Raw genomic sequence first — 17,435 nt, 5'->3', positions numbered from 1 at the left:
TACAGTTGTTTCGTTCCAGAAGAACGATTCTCATAGTAAGGATTATACCATTTAACAAATGCACCGACGCATCCACAATGTGCACCATCAAACCTACGTAAACTATAATTTTTAACAATGGATTTTGGGAAAGACAGAAAGTACTTTTTATTAAAGCTTATTTTGATCATATAACGTAGAAGAGGTGGCCTTGTACATAACTGCACAACGAAGAGCAATTACTTATATTCACTTAGTTAAAATTTTCTTCGTCATATTTAGACTCATAAAGCAACCCATAATTCTTCGACTTCCGCGAATTGATTTGGAGCCAAAGTGCGATACTGCTTCAATAATACTTAGCGTTATACTTAAATGAATTAAAGCACACACAGTCTGTGTTTCTCACTCTAACTAGTTTAATCACCGGCCCCGCCCGTAATAAAATTTACCTCTTACAACTGCTGCTAAAAGAATAAAAGCTTACCTGCTTCCCCAGCAAGAATACTCCTTTTCCGTCTGACAACACTATAAACTAATACGTTCCGATATTCACCAAAGTGACGCTTGAAGGAAAATTAACTCTTAGGCGTCGGAAATCAATTTTCCTGAAATTACTCTCACTAAGTAATCTTCAATGAGACCACTGCTCTCATTGATCCTCTGATATGGACTATAAAATATACTGAGGACCAAATGTGAGTCAGATGAAAGTTGGTTCATCAAATGAGTCTACATTTGCAAGCATTTTGTGTGTGTGGAACATAATAATTTTGCTATCACATCGATGGCATATGAAGTAAATTCTTAATCATCTACTTCCAGGAAAGTTCTATAATTTATTATTTTATTCATACCTGCTATACCTCAGCAGCTGTAGTACATATTTCAAAATAAAATTCAACTGTCAGTAGCAAATGTATGTCTTCCGTGCTGCTGGTACAACAGCTTGACATGTAGGGTATATGAGATTTAGTTATTGTAAATTATCAAACTTTCAGTTTGTGTTTACGGTAATCACATGCCATTTGTACAATTTTTGAACATATCATGGTATTACGCTTCTGAGAAGAAAAAACTGACATCTGCTAAACTAAGACTAAGCTTCAGAAGACGAATAATTAATTAGTTGAAACCGGTGAAGTGAAATAAAAATATGTTTGTAACTCACGATTGAATTATATTCTGAAATTCTAAACTTTGCCATAGCCGGCTACATTCTCAGGAAATCGTCAAGTCACAGCTGTGACCAAAAAAGTTTCTGCGATAATGCACACAACATTATAATAACTCTTTGGGTCCACCTGGAAGCTGATAATGTTCTAAGAACGTAACAGGCTGTGGTGAAATGCAGAATACCACCCGAAGTGGGTATTTATGAATTTTATTCATATCCTGAACAGATGTAGTAGCACAAATTATTATGCTCGATATGCGCAAAATACTATCAAACATACACTCCCATTTGACAGTCATTACTTCCTCCACACATATAAATCTTAATTAAATAACGATTTAATGAATGGTGGTTATTGACTGTATGAAAATCCGTACATAGATACGACAGTGCTTAGGGACAACTTCCTTAACGCTGTTTGCTTTTTCAGTAAGTGGGAACACACGAATTTCACAATTTAAAATAAAGATCATTACCTAACAATTTAATCAGAAATGTAATCACTCCAAAATGTTAAGCAAACGTTGGAAATACGTGGAGCAGTTTATATGTTTATGAGTGTCATTGCCCAGTACCAACAAAAAGCAATTAAGCAACCTGAGCCCTACCGAGTATGCTAGAACGCACCGCGCATAAAATTTGTAGCTCGTCAAATTTGTCCGTGCTTCAGCCTTGCACTTTGTCGTTAATGGGATTAGCCGAGAGTCTGAGGCTCTGCAGTCATGGACTGTGCGGCTAGTCCCGATGGAGGTTCGAAACCTCCCTCGGGCATGGGTGTGTGTGTTTGTCCTTAGAATAATCTAGGTTAGGAAATGTCTAAGCTTAGGGACTGATGACCTTAGCAGTTAAGTCCCATAAGATTTCACACACATTTGAAAGACGAGGTCCCATGGCAAAGTTCGTACCCGGCGATGGAAACAAACAAACACAGTCGCCGCCAGGCGCAATGAGGAACGAGAGACCGTAGACACGGTCTCGAGAGTTCCATACGCCATCGCAGCAGCGGGCTTGCTTATATCAGCACTGAACTCGAAGTCGGGAGGACTATGATACAAACCCTCGTAGCTTATCCTGATTTAGGTTTTCCGTGATTTCTGTAAATCGCTTCAGCAATAGCAGGGATGGTTCCTTGGAAAGGACACGGCCGACTTCCTTTCCCATACTTCCCTAATCTGAGCCGGCCGGAGTGGCCGAGCGGTTCTAGGCGCTACAGTATGGAACCGCGCGACCGCTACGGTCGCAGGTTCGAATCCTGCCTCGGGCATTGATGTGTGTGATGTCCCTAGCTTAGTTAGGATTAAGTAGTTCTAAGTTCTAGGCGACTGATGACCTCAGATGTTAAGTCCCATAGTCCTCAGAGCCATTTGAACCTAATCTGAAGGGACCGACGACCTCGCTGATTTAGCCGGCCGCGGTGGCCGAGCGGTTTAAGGCGCTTCAGTCCGGAACCGCGCGATCACTACGGTCGCAGTTTCGAATCCTGCCTCGGGCATGGATGTGTGTGGTGTCCTTAGGTTTAAGTAGTTCTAAGTCTAGGGGACTGATGACCACAGATATTAAGTCCCATAGTGCTCAGAGCCATTTGAGCCATTTGAACCTCGCTGATTTGTCAGCTCTCCCGAATCAACCAACCAACAAAAGCTTACGTCAGAGTGGAGTGGGGCTGAGCCCAGTCTGCAGTCATCGTCGAAGATGACAGCAACGTCTAATTATACCCAGCAGTTCGAGAGTTGTATTAGACGGAACCATGTAGCAAAGTTTACTGTCAACTGCACACAGAGAAAAAGAGATTATTATTCTGCACTGTATCAAGTGATACGTTAGCGTTCAGTGACATATATATGTAGACAACCCTATGGGCATGGATTGTTTCAAAGTTAAGAGTTTAATCTTGTTCAAGTCATAATAAAGTGATGTAATATTTTGTGTCTATTGTAGTATCCACTCTATCTGTTCCAGAAGTAAATTAAAGAACTTACCACAGTGCCGACCTTTTTTTTTCATCCGGAACAACATGAACGAAGGTCCTATTGAATGTGATAAGAGTGGACCGATATGGAGCCTCATTTGTACCGCTAAGCTACACTCCTGGAAATTGAAATAAGAACACCGTGAATTCATTGTCCCAGGAAGGGGAAACTTTATTGACACATTCCTGGGGTCAGATACATCACATGATCACACTGACAGAACCACAGGCACATAGACACAGGCAACAGAGCATGCACAATGTCGGCACTAGTACAGTGTATATCCACCTTTCGCAGCAATGCAGGCTGCTATTCTCCCATGGAGACGATCGTAGAGATGCTGGATGTAGTCCTGTGGAACGGCTTGCCATGCCATTTCCACCTGGCGCCTCAGTTGGACCAGCGTTCGTGCTGGACGTGCAGACCGCGTGAGACGACGCTTCATCCAGTCCCAAACATGCTCAATGGGGGACAGATCCGGAGATCTTGCTGGCCAGGGTAGTTGACTTAAACCTTCTAGAGCACGTTGGGTGGCACGGGATACATGCATTGTCCTGTTGGAACAGCAAGTTCCCTTGCCGGTCTAGGAATGGTAGAACGATGGGTTCGATGACGGTTTGGATGTACCGTGCACTATTCAGTGTCCCCTCGACGATCACCAGTGGTGTACGGCCAGTGTAGGAGATCGCTCCCCACACCATGATGCCGGGTGTTGGCCCTGTGTGCCTCGGTCATATGCAGTCCTGATTGTGGCGCTCACCTGCACGGCGCCAAACACGCATACGACCATCATTGGCATCAAGGCAGAAGCGACTCTCATCGCTGAAGACGACACGTCTCCATTCGTCCCTCCATTAACGCCTGTCGCGACACCACTGGAGGCGGGCTGCACGATGTTGGGGCGTGAGCGGAAGACGGCCTAACGGTGTGCGGGACCGTAGCCCAGCTTCATGGAGACGGTTGCGAATGGTCCTCGCCGATACCCCAGGAGCAACAGTGTCCCTAATTTGCTGGGAAGTGGCGGTGCGGTCCCCTACGGCACTGCGTAGGATCCTACGGTCTTGACGTGCATCCGTGCGTCGCTGCGGTCTGGTCCCAGGTCGACGGGCACGTGCACCTTCCGCCGATCACTGGCGACAACATCGATGTACTGTGGAGACCTCACGCCCCTCGTGTTGAGCAATTCGGCGGTACGTCCACCCGGCCTCCCGCATGCCCACTATACGCCCTCGCTCAAAGTCCGTCAACTGCACATACGGTTCACGTCCACGCTGTCGCGGCATGCTACCAGTGTTAAAGACTGCGATGGAGCTCCGTATGCCACGGCAAACTGGCTGACACTGACGGCGGCGGTGCACAAATGCTGCGCAGCTAGCGCCATTCGACGGCCAACACCGCGGTTCCTGGTGTGTCCGCTGTGCCGTGCGTGTGATCATTGCTTGTACAGCCCTCTCGCAGTGTCCGGAGCAAGTATGGTGGGTCTGACACACCGGTGTCAATGTGTTCTTTTTTCCATTTCCAGGAGTGTATTTGAATGTGTTTATTGCCTTCACATATGTAGATCTCAGCTCGTCAAGGTTTCGCAACCATACTGATCTCCGATCAAAGACGAGGCAGCACAACCACACCGATGTCTCAGTGCCGAACATTATGCCTCTCATCCAAAATTCTGATAAGGTAACAGATTGACGCGAATGATAAAAATATCGATAAACAGTTTTTCCTGTATACAAGTTAAATGTCTGAATATGTAGAGAAGGACCGCCATGAGCAAATCTCGTTTTTAGAGATAATGATTAAAACTTGTCATTGGAAACCGAATAGAGTAGGCCAAGTATTTATATAAGGGCTATTTTTGTATTTCAAGGTCCGATTGGTCGCGAAATAGAAAACAAAGTAAAAACCAGAAATATGTTATTTGCAACATTTAGCCACAACTTCCAGCTATATTTCTATGTAGTCGCTGCCCCGTCTTCGACATTTGTCGTAGCGTTGTACGAACTTTCCAATAGGCTTATCATAGAAAGCAGTCGCCTATGCTCCCACCAGCCCTCTACGCTAGTCTGCAGCTCGTTGATGGTGCCAAAATGCTGCACTTACAGCCAGCAGTTCATGTGAGCATAGAGATGAAACTCAGATGGGGCCGTTGAGCGTCTGGTGATCAAACAAATCCGATCTTAAACGAGCAGAAGCGTTTTTTCAGCAGCTACAGTGTGCGGCCTAAGAAAGGACAATGCCTGATGATAACATTGCTCTTCCTTTGTCCTTGGATGTTCTTCGTAGACGATTTTCTCGAATCACCAAATCCACTCGGTTAACAAGATCATCAGCTTACATTCGCTTCCTTCATTTACTACCTGTATCATTATTTGTAAATTGAAGGTGGGGAACTAATAGCAGTGGTCCCCTCCCCCTCCTTTCCTTTCCTTCCTTCCGCTCTCCACTTCTCAGTTTACATATAATGAATCACAGCTACGGATTCTTATAACTGAATCGCCTATGTAACACCCAAACCCTCAGATGTCAGACACACAGATCCGTAACAAACGTTGTATGCAGATAGAGTATCAACCAAAACACAAATTTAGTTCGTTCTATGTGCTGTCATGCAGTAGAACATTCGTAAACTGTAATTAAAAATAACACCAGAACTACGGAGGACAGCAGAGACGTATCTGTGATTGGTAGTTTCGTAAATCTCTCAAGGTTGAGTTGGTAGAACGTGAGGTCGTCGAAGTAAAGGTCCTTCATTCAAAACCATCTGGCGACAATTCGTTTTAATTGTTTACGAATGCAATTGTTATATCGGAGAACATTTTCCTGACATGTAAAAGGACTTTCTGGAGTTCCTAGCAATGTTCTTTTGGCAGTCTACTTTCACTTTGTTAGGTGAAAGTACCAAACCTGTAGGGTACATTTGTATGGATAGGTGTATGTGTTCTGTTGGACATGTGTGACAGAACAGACATCACTAGTGACAAAGCAGCTAGTGCATTTTTAGTTTCACAGGAAAAAGATAAACAATCAGAACACTAGAGTCAATAAATAAGTGCTTCACACATACGAAAGTATTACACACATCAAAAAACGTTTAGCATCACCGCGGTTCCGAGAGTTCGGGAACCTGTAGAAAAAATTGGAATAGATATAAAAAAAACATCATTTCCACCGTTTTTGCTTCTAATGAAAACCACACATTGCATGTTTTACCACTATACAGCAAGAACTTCAGAGGTGGTGGTCCAGATTGCTGTACACACCGGTACCTCTAATACCCAGTAACACTTCCTCTTGCATTGATGCATGCCTGTATTCGTCATGCCATACTATCCACAAGTTCATCAAGGCACTGTTGGTCCAGATTGTTCCACTCCTCAACAGCGATTCGGCGTAGATCCCTCAGAGTGGTTGGTCGGTCACGTCGTCCATAAACAGTGCTTTTCAATCTATCCCAGGCATGTTCAGTAGGGTTCATGTCTGGGGAACATGCTGGCCACTCTTGCTGAGCGATGTCATTATCCTGAAGGAAATCAGTCACAAAATGTGCGCGATGGGGGCGCGAATTGTCGTCCATTAAGACGAATGCCTCGCCAATATACTGCCCATATGGTTGCACTATCGGTCGGAGGAGGGCATTCACGTATCGTCCAGCCGTTAGGGCGCCTTCCATGACCACCAGCGGCGTACGTCGGCCCCACATAATGCCACCCAAATCATCAGGGAACCTCCACCTTGCTGCACTCGCTGGACAGTGTGTCTAAGGCGCTCAACCTGACCGGGTTGTCTCCAAACACGTCTCCAACGATTGTCTGGTTGAGGGCATATGCGACACTCATCGGTGAAGAGAACGTCATGCCAATCCTGAGCGGTTCATTCGGCATGTTGTAGGGCCAATTTGTACCGAGATGCAAGGTGTCGTGGTTGCAAAGATGGACCTCGCCATGGGCGTGGGGAGTGAAGTTGCGCATCATGCAACATATTGTAACAAGACATCCTGTGGCTGCACTAAAAGCATTATTCAACATGGTGGTGTTGGTGTCACGGTTCATCCGAGCCATAATCCATAGGTAGCGGTCATCCACTTCAGTAGTAGCACTTCGGCGGACTGGGCGAGGCATGTCATTGACAGTTCTGTCTCTTTGTATCTCCTCCATGTCCGAACAACATCGCTTGCGTCACTCCCAGACGCCTGGACACTTCCCTTGTTGAGAGCCCTTCGTGGCACAAAGTAACAATGCGGACGCGATCGAACCGCGGTATCGACCGTCTAGGCATGGTTGAAGTACAGACAACACAAGCTGTGTACCTCCTTCCTGGTGGAATGACTAGAACTGATCGGCTGTCGGGGCCCCTGCGTCTAATAGGAGCTGCACATGCGTGGTTGTTTACATCTTTGGGTAGGTTTAGTGACATCTCTGAACAGTCGAAGGAACTGTGTCTGTAATAAAATATCCACAGTCAACGTCTATCTTCAGGAGTTCTCGGAACCGCGTTGATGCAAAACTTTAATTGGTGGGTGTAGTAGTCCCACAAATCATACAGTAAAAAAAAGTCTTCATTGGGGTATGAACACAGGACCCGTGGTACAACGATTTAATGCTCTACCAACTTTCCAATGGAAGCTTTACGTATTAGTTTTTCACGGTTGTGCTTTTCTCTTGCTCTTTAGTTCTGGTGTTAGTTTTAATAAACACTACGCCTGTTCTGCTGGACGACGGCACGAATTACGAACTAAATTAGAGTTTTGGTTGATAGTCTGACGACGTACAACGTTTGGTACCGATATGAGTGTCTGACATCTGGAGGTCTGGGTGTGAGCAATGGATCCACCTTCTTCCATGCGGATGCACAAACATCTCCGACTTCCTGTTGGAATCTCAGAGTAGCGAACTTGCAGGAAATGGACAGGGAATGCAGATAGGTGGCGCTCGGGTGGGAATGTGGATCGGCCATAAGGCTTGCCGAGATCGTGCAGTTGCGATAACACTAAGTCCCTTAGGCCGCAGTGGTTAGCGCACCTGCCTAGTAAGCAGGAAGTCGTGGGATCGAATCCTGGTCCTGTACACACTTTCTCTCTTCGCCGCCGATTCCTCCTAATGTTCAGACGCAGGTGACAGCGGCGATCAACTGGGTTCGAATCCTGGTCCGGTAACATTTTCTCTCGTCGCCGCTGATTCCTCCTAATGTTCAGATGCTGGTGACAGCAGTGATCAACTCCCTCTCCTTTCCTTTCTTCCCCTCTCTACCTTCAGTTTACACATAATGTATCACAGCTGTGGTTTCTGCATAGTGTCTGTTCCTTCGGACATGTCCGAAGAAACAGACACCACGCATTCGTATGTATCAATATCACCTGTACGACTGTACGACATGCTTAAAAATGCCTGGACCGTTGCCTCACTTTGCTCTCAAGCATTACAGTTACGTTATGTGGGCTGCTTGAAATCAGTCGGAACCACTCAGCATGAAGAAACTGAATGACAGTGCACACTTTACACTTGGCAGGAGACTCTGCTGTTCTGCGCATGTTTATGTGCTCACTGTGCACTCAGAAGTGAGAGGTGTGACGCGACACTATCGACGTGCATACTCTAGACACCGTGCAACTGATGTGCGCAATGCCTCATCAGATTTTTGCTGTGGCTTTAATTGCGCGACCGATCGGACATTGAAGAAAAGTGGCCCTCGCGTTACAGTGATAAATCCTGCCTCAGGTGAACGACGTCACCGATATGGGAGTTGCAGCTCACCTGTGTCGCCGGGGTCGTGAGTTCGGAACTCTGCGAGCAGCGAGTCCCGGCAGGCCAGTATCTGCGTGCTGAGCTCCCGGATGGCGGAGCTCTCGACGAGTCCGACGCGCTGCCGGAAGGTGAGCCGCTTGGCGCGCGACGTGGCCGTCGTGAACTGCACGAAGTGCTGCGACAGCTCGCTGCCCACCAGCTTCAGGTAGGCGCCCTTGTTCGAGCCCAGCTCGTAGTAGTTGGACGCCGAGAAGATGGTGATCACCTGCGCACGGCGAAGCATACGTACAGCATTAGCCAAATGGTGGTGAAGACTGAATGACACAGTCGTACAGAATTGCTGGATCAGTCCGTTATTCGATGTATAACGGACTAGCTCAGTACCTGGCGTCGCCCAAAGTGTGCATTTATTTAAGTCTTCTGTTATTCCATCTCTTCCCTTCCGGTCTGTCCATCTCCTCCTAACCCCTTCCCCTCTGTCCATCTCCTCCTTTCCGTTTTCTTGTCCATCTGCTCCTCCCCCTCTTTCTGTCCACCACCTACTACCCACCTCTAATTCCAATTCCTCATCCCTCTTCTTCCCTCCTCTATCTACAACCCCATCCCTAGCTAATCTCTTCCTCCATCCTCTCTCTATCCATCTCTTTATCCGCTCCTTCTGTCTATTTCTTAACCCTCTCTCTCTCTGTTCTCCTCCTCCCCCCAATCTCTGCTCATATCATCTAGTGTTTCTCTTCATCCATTTCTCTGTCCATTTCCTCCTTCTCCCCCCCCCCCCTTTATCCACCTCCTGCTCCCCCACCCCCCACCGTCTGAGTAGATCTCGTCCTTTTCCCCCCTCCCCCCCCCCCTGTCAGTCTCCACTTCCCCAATTACTGTTACCATCACAATGCTATCAACACCATCACAATAGCACGCTGCTGGTTCTTACCTCCACAGTACTTCTTTCCAGACAGTAAGTACTATAAGTAGCAACTTTGGTTGATATCGATACAACGGTTTAGGAAGAGCGTTTTTCCCGTAACTTTCCGTAGATCTCAAATGTTACGTATACAGGGTGTTACAAAAAGGTACGGCCAAACTTTCAGGAAACATTCCTCACACACAAATTGAGAAAAGATGTTATGTGGACATGTGTCCGGAAACGCTTAATTTCCATGTTAGAGCTCATTTTAGTTTCATCACTATGTTCTTCCACCTACGCTCAATGGAGCACGTTATCATGATTTCATACGGGATACTCTACCTGTGCTGCTAGAAGATGTGCCTTTACAAGTACGACACAACATGTGGTTCATGCATGATGGAGGTCCTGCACATTTCAGTCGAAGTGTTCGTACGCTTCTCAACAACAGATTCGGTGACCGATGGATTGGTAGAGGCGGACCAATTCCATGGCCTCCACGCTCTCCTGACCTCAACCCTCTTGACTTTCATTTATGGAGGCATTTGGAAGCTCTTGTCTACGCAACCCCGGTACCAAATATAGGTAGCGTTCTCGCTTCCCACGCCCGGCTTCCCGGGTTCGATTCCCGGCGGGGTCAGGGATTTTCTCTGCCTCGTGATGACTGGGTGTTGTGTGATGTCCTTAGGTTAGTTAGGTTTAAGTAGTTCTAAGTTCTAGGGGTCGGATGACCATCGATGTTAAGTCCCATAGTTCTCAGAGCCATTTGAACCATTTGAACCAAATGTAGAAACTCTTCGTGCTCGTATTGTGGACGGCTGTGATACAATACGCCATTCTCCAGGGCTGCATCAGCGTATCAGGGATCCCATGCGACGGAGGGTGGATGCATGTATCCTCGCTAACGGGGGACATTTTGAACATTTCCTGTAACAAAGTGTTTGAAGTCACGCTGGTACGTTCTGTTGCTGTGTATTTCCAATCCATGATTAATGTGATTTGAAGAGAAGTAATAAAATGAGCTCTAACATGGAAAGTAAGCGTTTCCGGACACATGTCCACATAACATATTTTCTTTCTTTGTGTGTGAGGAATGCTTCCTGAAAGTTTGGCCGTACCTTTTTGTAACACCCTGTATTTCACATATATTTGTCACATATATTTGTACATACAAGATTTTTCCCTAGGTGTGTCCAAAAATGCAACAGAACAAAGAGAATGCTCCTCTGATCAATTTCAGATAGGGAACCTGGGATCGGAGAAGTCAGTTTAAGGACATATGGAAGAAACTTGTCTACCACTTTGTCTAGCATTACTATTTTCCACCGTATTTACAACTAATATGCATACCAATTTACACGTACTGTGTAAAGCGAGCCTGATTACCAGGAAGTAATGATGCAGGTTTTGTTTACTTTACTTATCCATAAGGTGTCTCTGTTGTATCGTATTTACAGTGTCCCATGACAGAACGTGCTATGGTGATGACGATGATGATGATGATGATGTTTGGATTGTGGGGCGCTCAACTGCGCGGTTATCAGCGCCCGTACAAATTCCCAACCTTTTCTCAATCCAATCTTGCCACTTGCATGAATGATGATGAAATGCTGGGAACAACACAAACACCCAGTCATCTCGATGCAGGTGAAAATCCCTGACCCCGCGGAGAATCGAACCTGCGACCTGTGCTTGGGAAGCGAGAACGCGACTGAGAATGTGCTATGAATCAATGACAGCTCCGTTCATTACTCAGTGCTGTTCAGAGACGTACAGTACAATACGTTGCAGTACCGGTATAGTATTTCCTGGTTGTTGGATTGGAAGGGGATGTCCTATTCCATGGCCAGAGAGATCACCTGACCTGAATCCCCTTGATTATTTCCTATGGGGATATCTAAAGTCATTTATGTATGAGATCCCAGTGCATAAGATGTAATTAGCTGCCAGAATTGTAGCTGCCTGTTATGTGATGCGAAACACGCCAGGGATATTTGTCAGGGTGTTTCAGAATCATGTTCGCCGATGTCATGCATGCATTGAGGTAGATGGCCGTCAGTTTCAGCCCATTTTGTAAGATGCGGTAAAAATGGTACGTTCATTGCGTCAATGATGGTATTTGCAGTTAGCTAATTTAAATAAAAAGTACACAGAAATGTGATTTTATTCCTATTATCTCCTTAACCTGGATTCTCCGACCCAAGGTTCCCGATCTCAGATTGTTCAGTTTAGCATCCTCTATGTTCTGTTAAATTTTGGACGCTCTTACGGAAACACACAGTATATCTCGTCAATATATATTTTTTTATTTTGCAAGTATATTCAGTGGTATGTGTTAATACTGTACTGTCGTTGAATAAACTTCTATTTATTATGTGTACAATGTTTGGTTGAAATCAGTCCATTAGTTTATGAGGAGAAGTGACGTAGGTACATCCGCTTTTATATCATGGATGGGTGTCGCCGATATTTGTTTTCTGGCACTTGGTGTTACTTACGCGGAACCACCACAAATCCAACTTCTTAACGTCATCAAAATCATGAGGTGTGATGACCTTAATGGCTGCTGTCGACTGCAGGTCTCTGGTACCGCAGTTTACTTAACTGTCACATTTTTGTAACTATTGGCTACATAAGTATTGATAAATGAAACGTATCTTCATAGCACAGTATTTATTTCGTAAACAGATCACAAAAGACGCTCAGTGAGCAATGGCTTCGGGCGAGTTTCTCACTTTTGCCAACCAACATCTGGTCGGCATTCACAAAAATTAAAATTTCAGATTGTATTGTTTATCGTAAGTATAGGTTAGTGGCCTATGGTGGAATCGTATTTATCGCAGTAAGGAACTCGATGACTCCTACCTATGTTATCACGAATACCGAATGTGAACTAATGTGGGTGAAGTTAAGCATCAGTGGTCGGTCAAATGTGGTAATCGGGTACTTTTATAGACCGCCCGGGTCACGAACTGCAGTGGTAGAACGTTTCAGAGAGAACTTGAAGGACATCATTTGTAGTTTTTCTGATCATGTTTTTGTAACAGGGCGTGACTTCACCTTGCCAGGTATAGACTGGGAGAGCCATGCTATCAAAGGTGGTGCCAGAGACAGGGATTCGTGGGACATTATTCTGAATGTTTTTCCGAAAATTACTTTAGCAGATAGTTAGAGAACCAACTCCTGAAGGTAACTTCTTAGACCTCTTAGCAATTAACAGACCTGAACTTATCGAATCAGTTAACGTAGAGGAAGGTATCAGTGATCATAAGCCTGTGATAACAACTAAGGATTTTACAAGGAATCTTAAGAGAGGTAGGAAGATGTTTTTGATTATCCAGAGTGACACGGTGCAAATTTCAGATTATCATAGTAGGTAGCATCAAATATTCAGTGATGAAGACGAAGACGTGGAGCAGAAACGGAAATATTCAAAAGCATCGTTCAATATCGCTAAGAGAAACACTTTTCGAGCAAGGTCTTAATGAATGGGACAAACCCACCGCGGTTTAATAACCGTATTTGCAAACTGCTCCCTTCAATTGAAGTGAAGACCTACCTGGGAACAAAAGCTGAATGAAGAGAAAATGAGCGTAAATAGGTAAACGAGAAAAGCGTCCAATGACTTCGAAAATACAACTTTGTCAACGGATCTGAGTAAAAACCCTAAGAGGTTTAGCCCTTATGAAAAATAAGTAAGTGGTTCTAAATCATCTATTCAGTCAGTTAGTGACCCTAATGGCACCGGAAAATGACCGAGAGAAGGCAGAAATACTAAATTCCGTGTTCTGAAATTGTTTCACCGAGGAAGAGCGTAATGCCGTAGCGTACGACCTTCGAAATAGCAGATATTGAGTTAACTGACTGCGGAACAGACAAACACCTTCAATCACTCACTAAGTGAATAGGCATCAGAATGAGTTGAGATGCCTATAAGGTTCTACAAAGCTTATGCCAAAGAGCTTACTCACCTTCTAGCAGTAGTTTATGATACATCGTTGGAGCAACAAAGGATACCTAGCGACTGGAAAAAAGCGCAGGTCATTTCCGTTTCGAAAAGGATCGTAGACAAATGCATATAATTATAGGCATACATCACTGACGTCAATCTGTTATACAGTTATGGGACATGTTTTATGCTCTTGTATTGTGACACTTTTGGAGAACGAAAATCTCCTCTATAAAAATCAACACGGATTCCGCAAACAGAGATATTGCGAAATTCAGCTTGCTTTGTTCCTCCATAGTGCTGTGGACAACGGCGCTAAGGTTGATGCCGTGTTCCTTGAGTTCAGGAAGGCATTTGATACCCTCCCACACTGCCATTTAGTGAAAAAACATACGGACGTACCGAGTATTGGACCAGATATGCGACTATATACAAGACTTCCTTGCAGATAGAACTCAACACGTTACTCTTAACGGAACAAAATCGGAAGACGCAAAGGTAATTTCCGGAGTACCCAAAAGAAGTGTGACAGGAGCGATTGTTTGCAATGTACATAAATGATCTAGTAGGAAGCGTCGCATGCTATTTAAGACTATTCGCAGGTGACGCGGTAGTCTGTAACGAATTAGCAACTCCAGAAGAGAGTAGAAGATTTGCAGAATGACCTGCAGAAGATTGATCGATGGTGAAGCCTCTGGCAGTTGATCAAGAGCGTAAATAAATGTAACACATTGCACATACATAGGAAAAGAAAGCCACTTCTGTACAACTGAACTACTGTTGAAACCGGCCGTTGTGGCAGAGCGGTTTTATGCGCTTCAGTCTGGAACCGCGCTACGGTCGCAGGTTCTAATTCCGCCTCGGGCATGGATGTGTGTGATATCCTTAGGTTGGTTAGGTTTAAGTAGTTCCAAGTTCTATGGGACTGATGACCTCAGACGTTAAGTCCCATAGTGCTCAGAACCATTTGAACCATTTTGAATTACTGTTGAGAAACTGCTGGAAATAGTGTCTACCGTAGAATATCTGGGAGTAACTATACAAAGCGATCTTAAGTGTCATGACAACATAAAACAGACAGTAGGCAAAGCAGATGCCAAACTCAGATTCATACGAAGAGTCTTAAGGAAATGTAACTCATGCGCGAAGGAAGTGCTTTTTCGACCGTTTCTTGAGTGTTGTTCATCAATATGGTATCCTTACCAGTAGAGCTGGTAGAAGAGATAGAGAAGATGCAATGAAGAGGTCACGATTCGTCACGGGATCGTTTAGTCGACACGAGAGTGTTACCGGCGTGCGCAACAAACTCCGTAGGCAGACGTTACTAGGCAGGCATTACGGAAAGGTTTACTACTGAAATTTCGAGAGAGCGCTTTTCGTTGAGTGTCGGACAACATATTATATCTTCCCACATACATCTCGCATAAAAACTAGGACGAAAAAATCCGAGAAATTAGGGCTAATACAAAGGCTTACCGACAATCATTCTTACCACGCGCCATTCGCGAGTGGAACAGATTAGAGAAGGGGGTGGGGGGGGGGGGGCGTTGTCAGTAAGTGGTATCAGAAGTACCCCCACTACACACCATTAGGTTGCTTGCCGAGTAAGACGTAGATGTACATGTGGACTGTACGTCTATATGACCTAACACAGGCCGGCCGTTGTGGCCGAACGGTTCTAGGCGTTTCAGTCCGGAACTGCGCTGCTGCTACGGTTGCAGGTTCGAATCCTCCCTCGGGCATGGATGTGTGTGACGTCCTTAGGTTAGTTAGGTTTAAGTAGTTTTACGTCTAGTGGACTGATGACCTCTGATGTTAAGTCCCATAGTCCTCAGAGCCATTTGAACCATTTTTGACCTAACACAACATCATAAGCGATGCTTAGCGTCCTTACAAAACCCATACAACGAATTCGAAAGTAAAGTTCTGTGTACTGACTTGGCTGAAAAGCCTAAGCAATTCTGGTCTGACGTCAAAGCGGTATGTGGATCAAAACAAAATGTTCAGACACTCTGTGACCAAAATGGTACTGAAACAGAGGATGATAGACTAAAGGAAGAAATACTAAATGTCTTTTTCCAAAGCTGTTTCACAGAGGAAGACTGCACTGTAGTTCCTTCTCTAGATTTTCGCTCAGATGACAAAATGGTAGATATCGAAATAGATGGCAAAGGATAGAAAAACAATTAAAATCGCTCAAAAGAGGAAAGGCTGCTGGACCTGATGGGATACCATTTCGATTTTACACAGAGTACGCGAAGGAACTTGCCCGCTTCTTGCAGCGGTGTACCGTAGGTCTTCCGAAGAGCGTATCGTTCCAAAAGATTCGAAAAGGGCACAGGTCATCCCCGTTTTCAAGAAGGGAGATCGAACAGATGTGCAGAACTATACACCTATATCTCTAACGTCGGTCAGTTGTAGAATTTTGGAACACGTATTATGTTAGAGTATAACGACTTTTCTGTAGACTAGAAATCTACTCGGTAGAAATCAGCATGGGTTTCGGAAGAGAACCCAGCTCGAGCTATTCGTCCACGAGACTCAGAGGTCCTTAGTCATGGGTTTCCAGGTAGATGCCGTGTTTCTTGACTTCCGCAAGGCGTTTGATACAGTTGCCCACAGTCGTTTAATGAACAAAGTAAGAGCATATGGACTATCAGACCAATTGTGTGATTGGATTGAAGAGTTACTAGATAACAGAACGCCGCATGACATTATCAATGGAGAGGTGTCTTCCGAAGTAAGAGTGATTTCCGATGTGCCGCAGGGGAGTGTCGTAGGACCGTTGCTATTCGCAATATATATAAATGACCTTGTGGATACATCGGAATCTCACTGAGGCTTTTTGCGGACGATGCTGTAGTATATCGAGAGGTTATAACAAAGGGAAATTGTACTGAAATATAGGATGATCTGCAACGAGTTGACGCATGGTGCAGGGAATGGCAATTCAATCTCATTGTAGACAAGTGTAATGTGCTGCGCATACATAGAAAGAAAGATCCTTTATCATTTAGCTACAATTTAGCAGGTCAGCAGCTGGAAGCAGTTAATTCCATAAATTATGTGGTAGTAGGTATTAGGAGTGACTTAAAATGGAGTGACCATATAAAACTAATCGTCGGTAAAGCAGATACCAGACAGAGATTCATTGGAAGAGTCCTAAGGAAATACAGTCCGAAAACAAAGGAAGTAGGTTACAGTACAGTTGTTCGCCCACTGCTTGAATACTGCTCACCGGTGTGGGATCCGTATCAGATAGGGTTGATAGAAGAGATAGAGAAGATTAAACGGAGAGCAGCGCGCTTCGTTAGAGGATCACTTAGTAATCGTGATAGCTTTACGGAGATGATAGATAAACTCCAGTGGAAGACTCTCAAAGATAGACGCTCAGTAACTCGGTACGGGCTTTTGTTGAAGTTTCGAGAACATACCTTTACCGAGGAGTCAAGGAGTATATTGCTCCCTCCTACGTATATCTCTCGAAGAGACCATGAGGATAAAATCAGAGAGATTAGAGCCCACACAGAGGCATACCGAGAATCTTTCTTTCCACGAACGATAAGAGACTGGAATAGAAGGGAGAACCGATAGAGGTACACAAGGTACCCTCCGCCACACACCTTCAGGTGGCTTGCGGAGTATGAATGAAGATGTAAATGTATACAAAGACATCCGTCCACCCACCATTTATGGTATACGACATCACAAAACA

General features: G+C 44.9%; 1 protein-coding gene across 1 annotated transcript in view; it reads right to left on the bottom strand.

The window, feature by feature from the left end:
- Positions 1-17,435, bottom strand: part of LOC124606437 (serine/threonine-protein phosphatase rdgC) — a 1,241,896-nt gene that overhangs the window by 160,027 nt on the left and 1,064,434 nt on the right. Inside the window, exon 11 of the mRNA XM_047138419.1 lies at positions 8,877-9,132. Within this exon, the coding sequence (XP_046994375.1) occupies positions 8,877-9,132 (256 nt within the window). The remainder of the gene's footprint in view (positions 1-8,876; positions 9,133-17,435) is intronic.

This window comes from Schistocerca americana, chromosome 3 (genome assembly GCF_021461395.2).
Source record: "Schistocerca americana isolate TAMUIC-IGC-003095 chromosome 3, iqSchAmer2.1, whole genome shotgun sequence".
In the NCBI taxonomy this organism is placed as follows: domain Eukaryota; kingdom Metazoa; phylum Arthropoda; class Insecta; order Orthoptera; family Acrididae; genus Schistocerca; species Schistocerca americana.
This window is presented reverse-complemented; position numbering and strand designations above follow the sequence as displayed.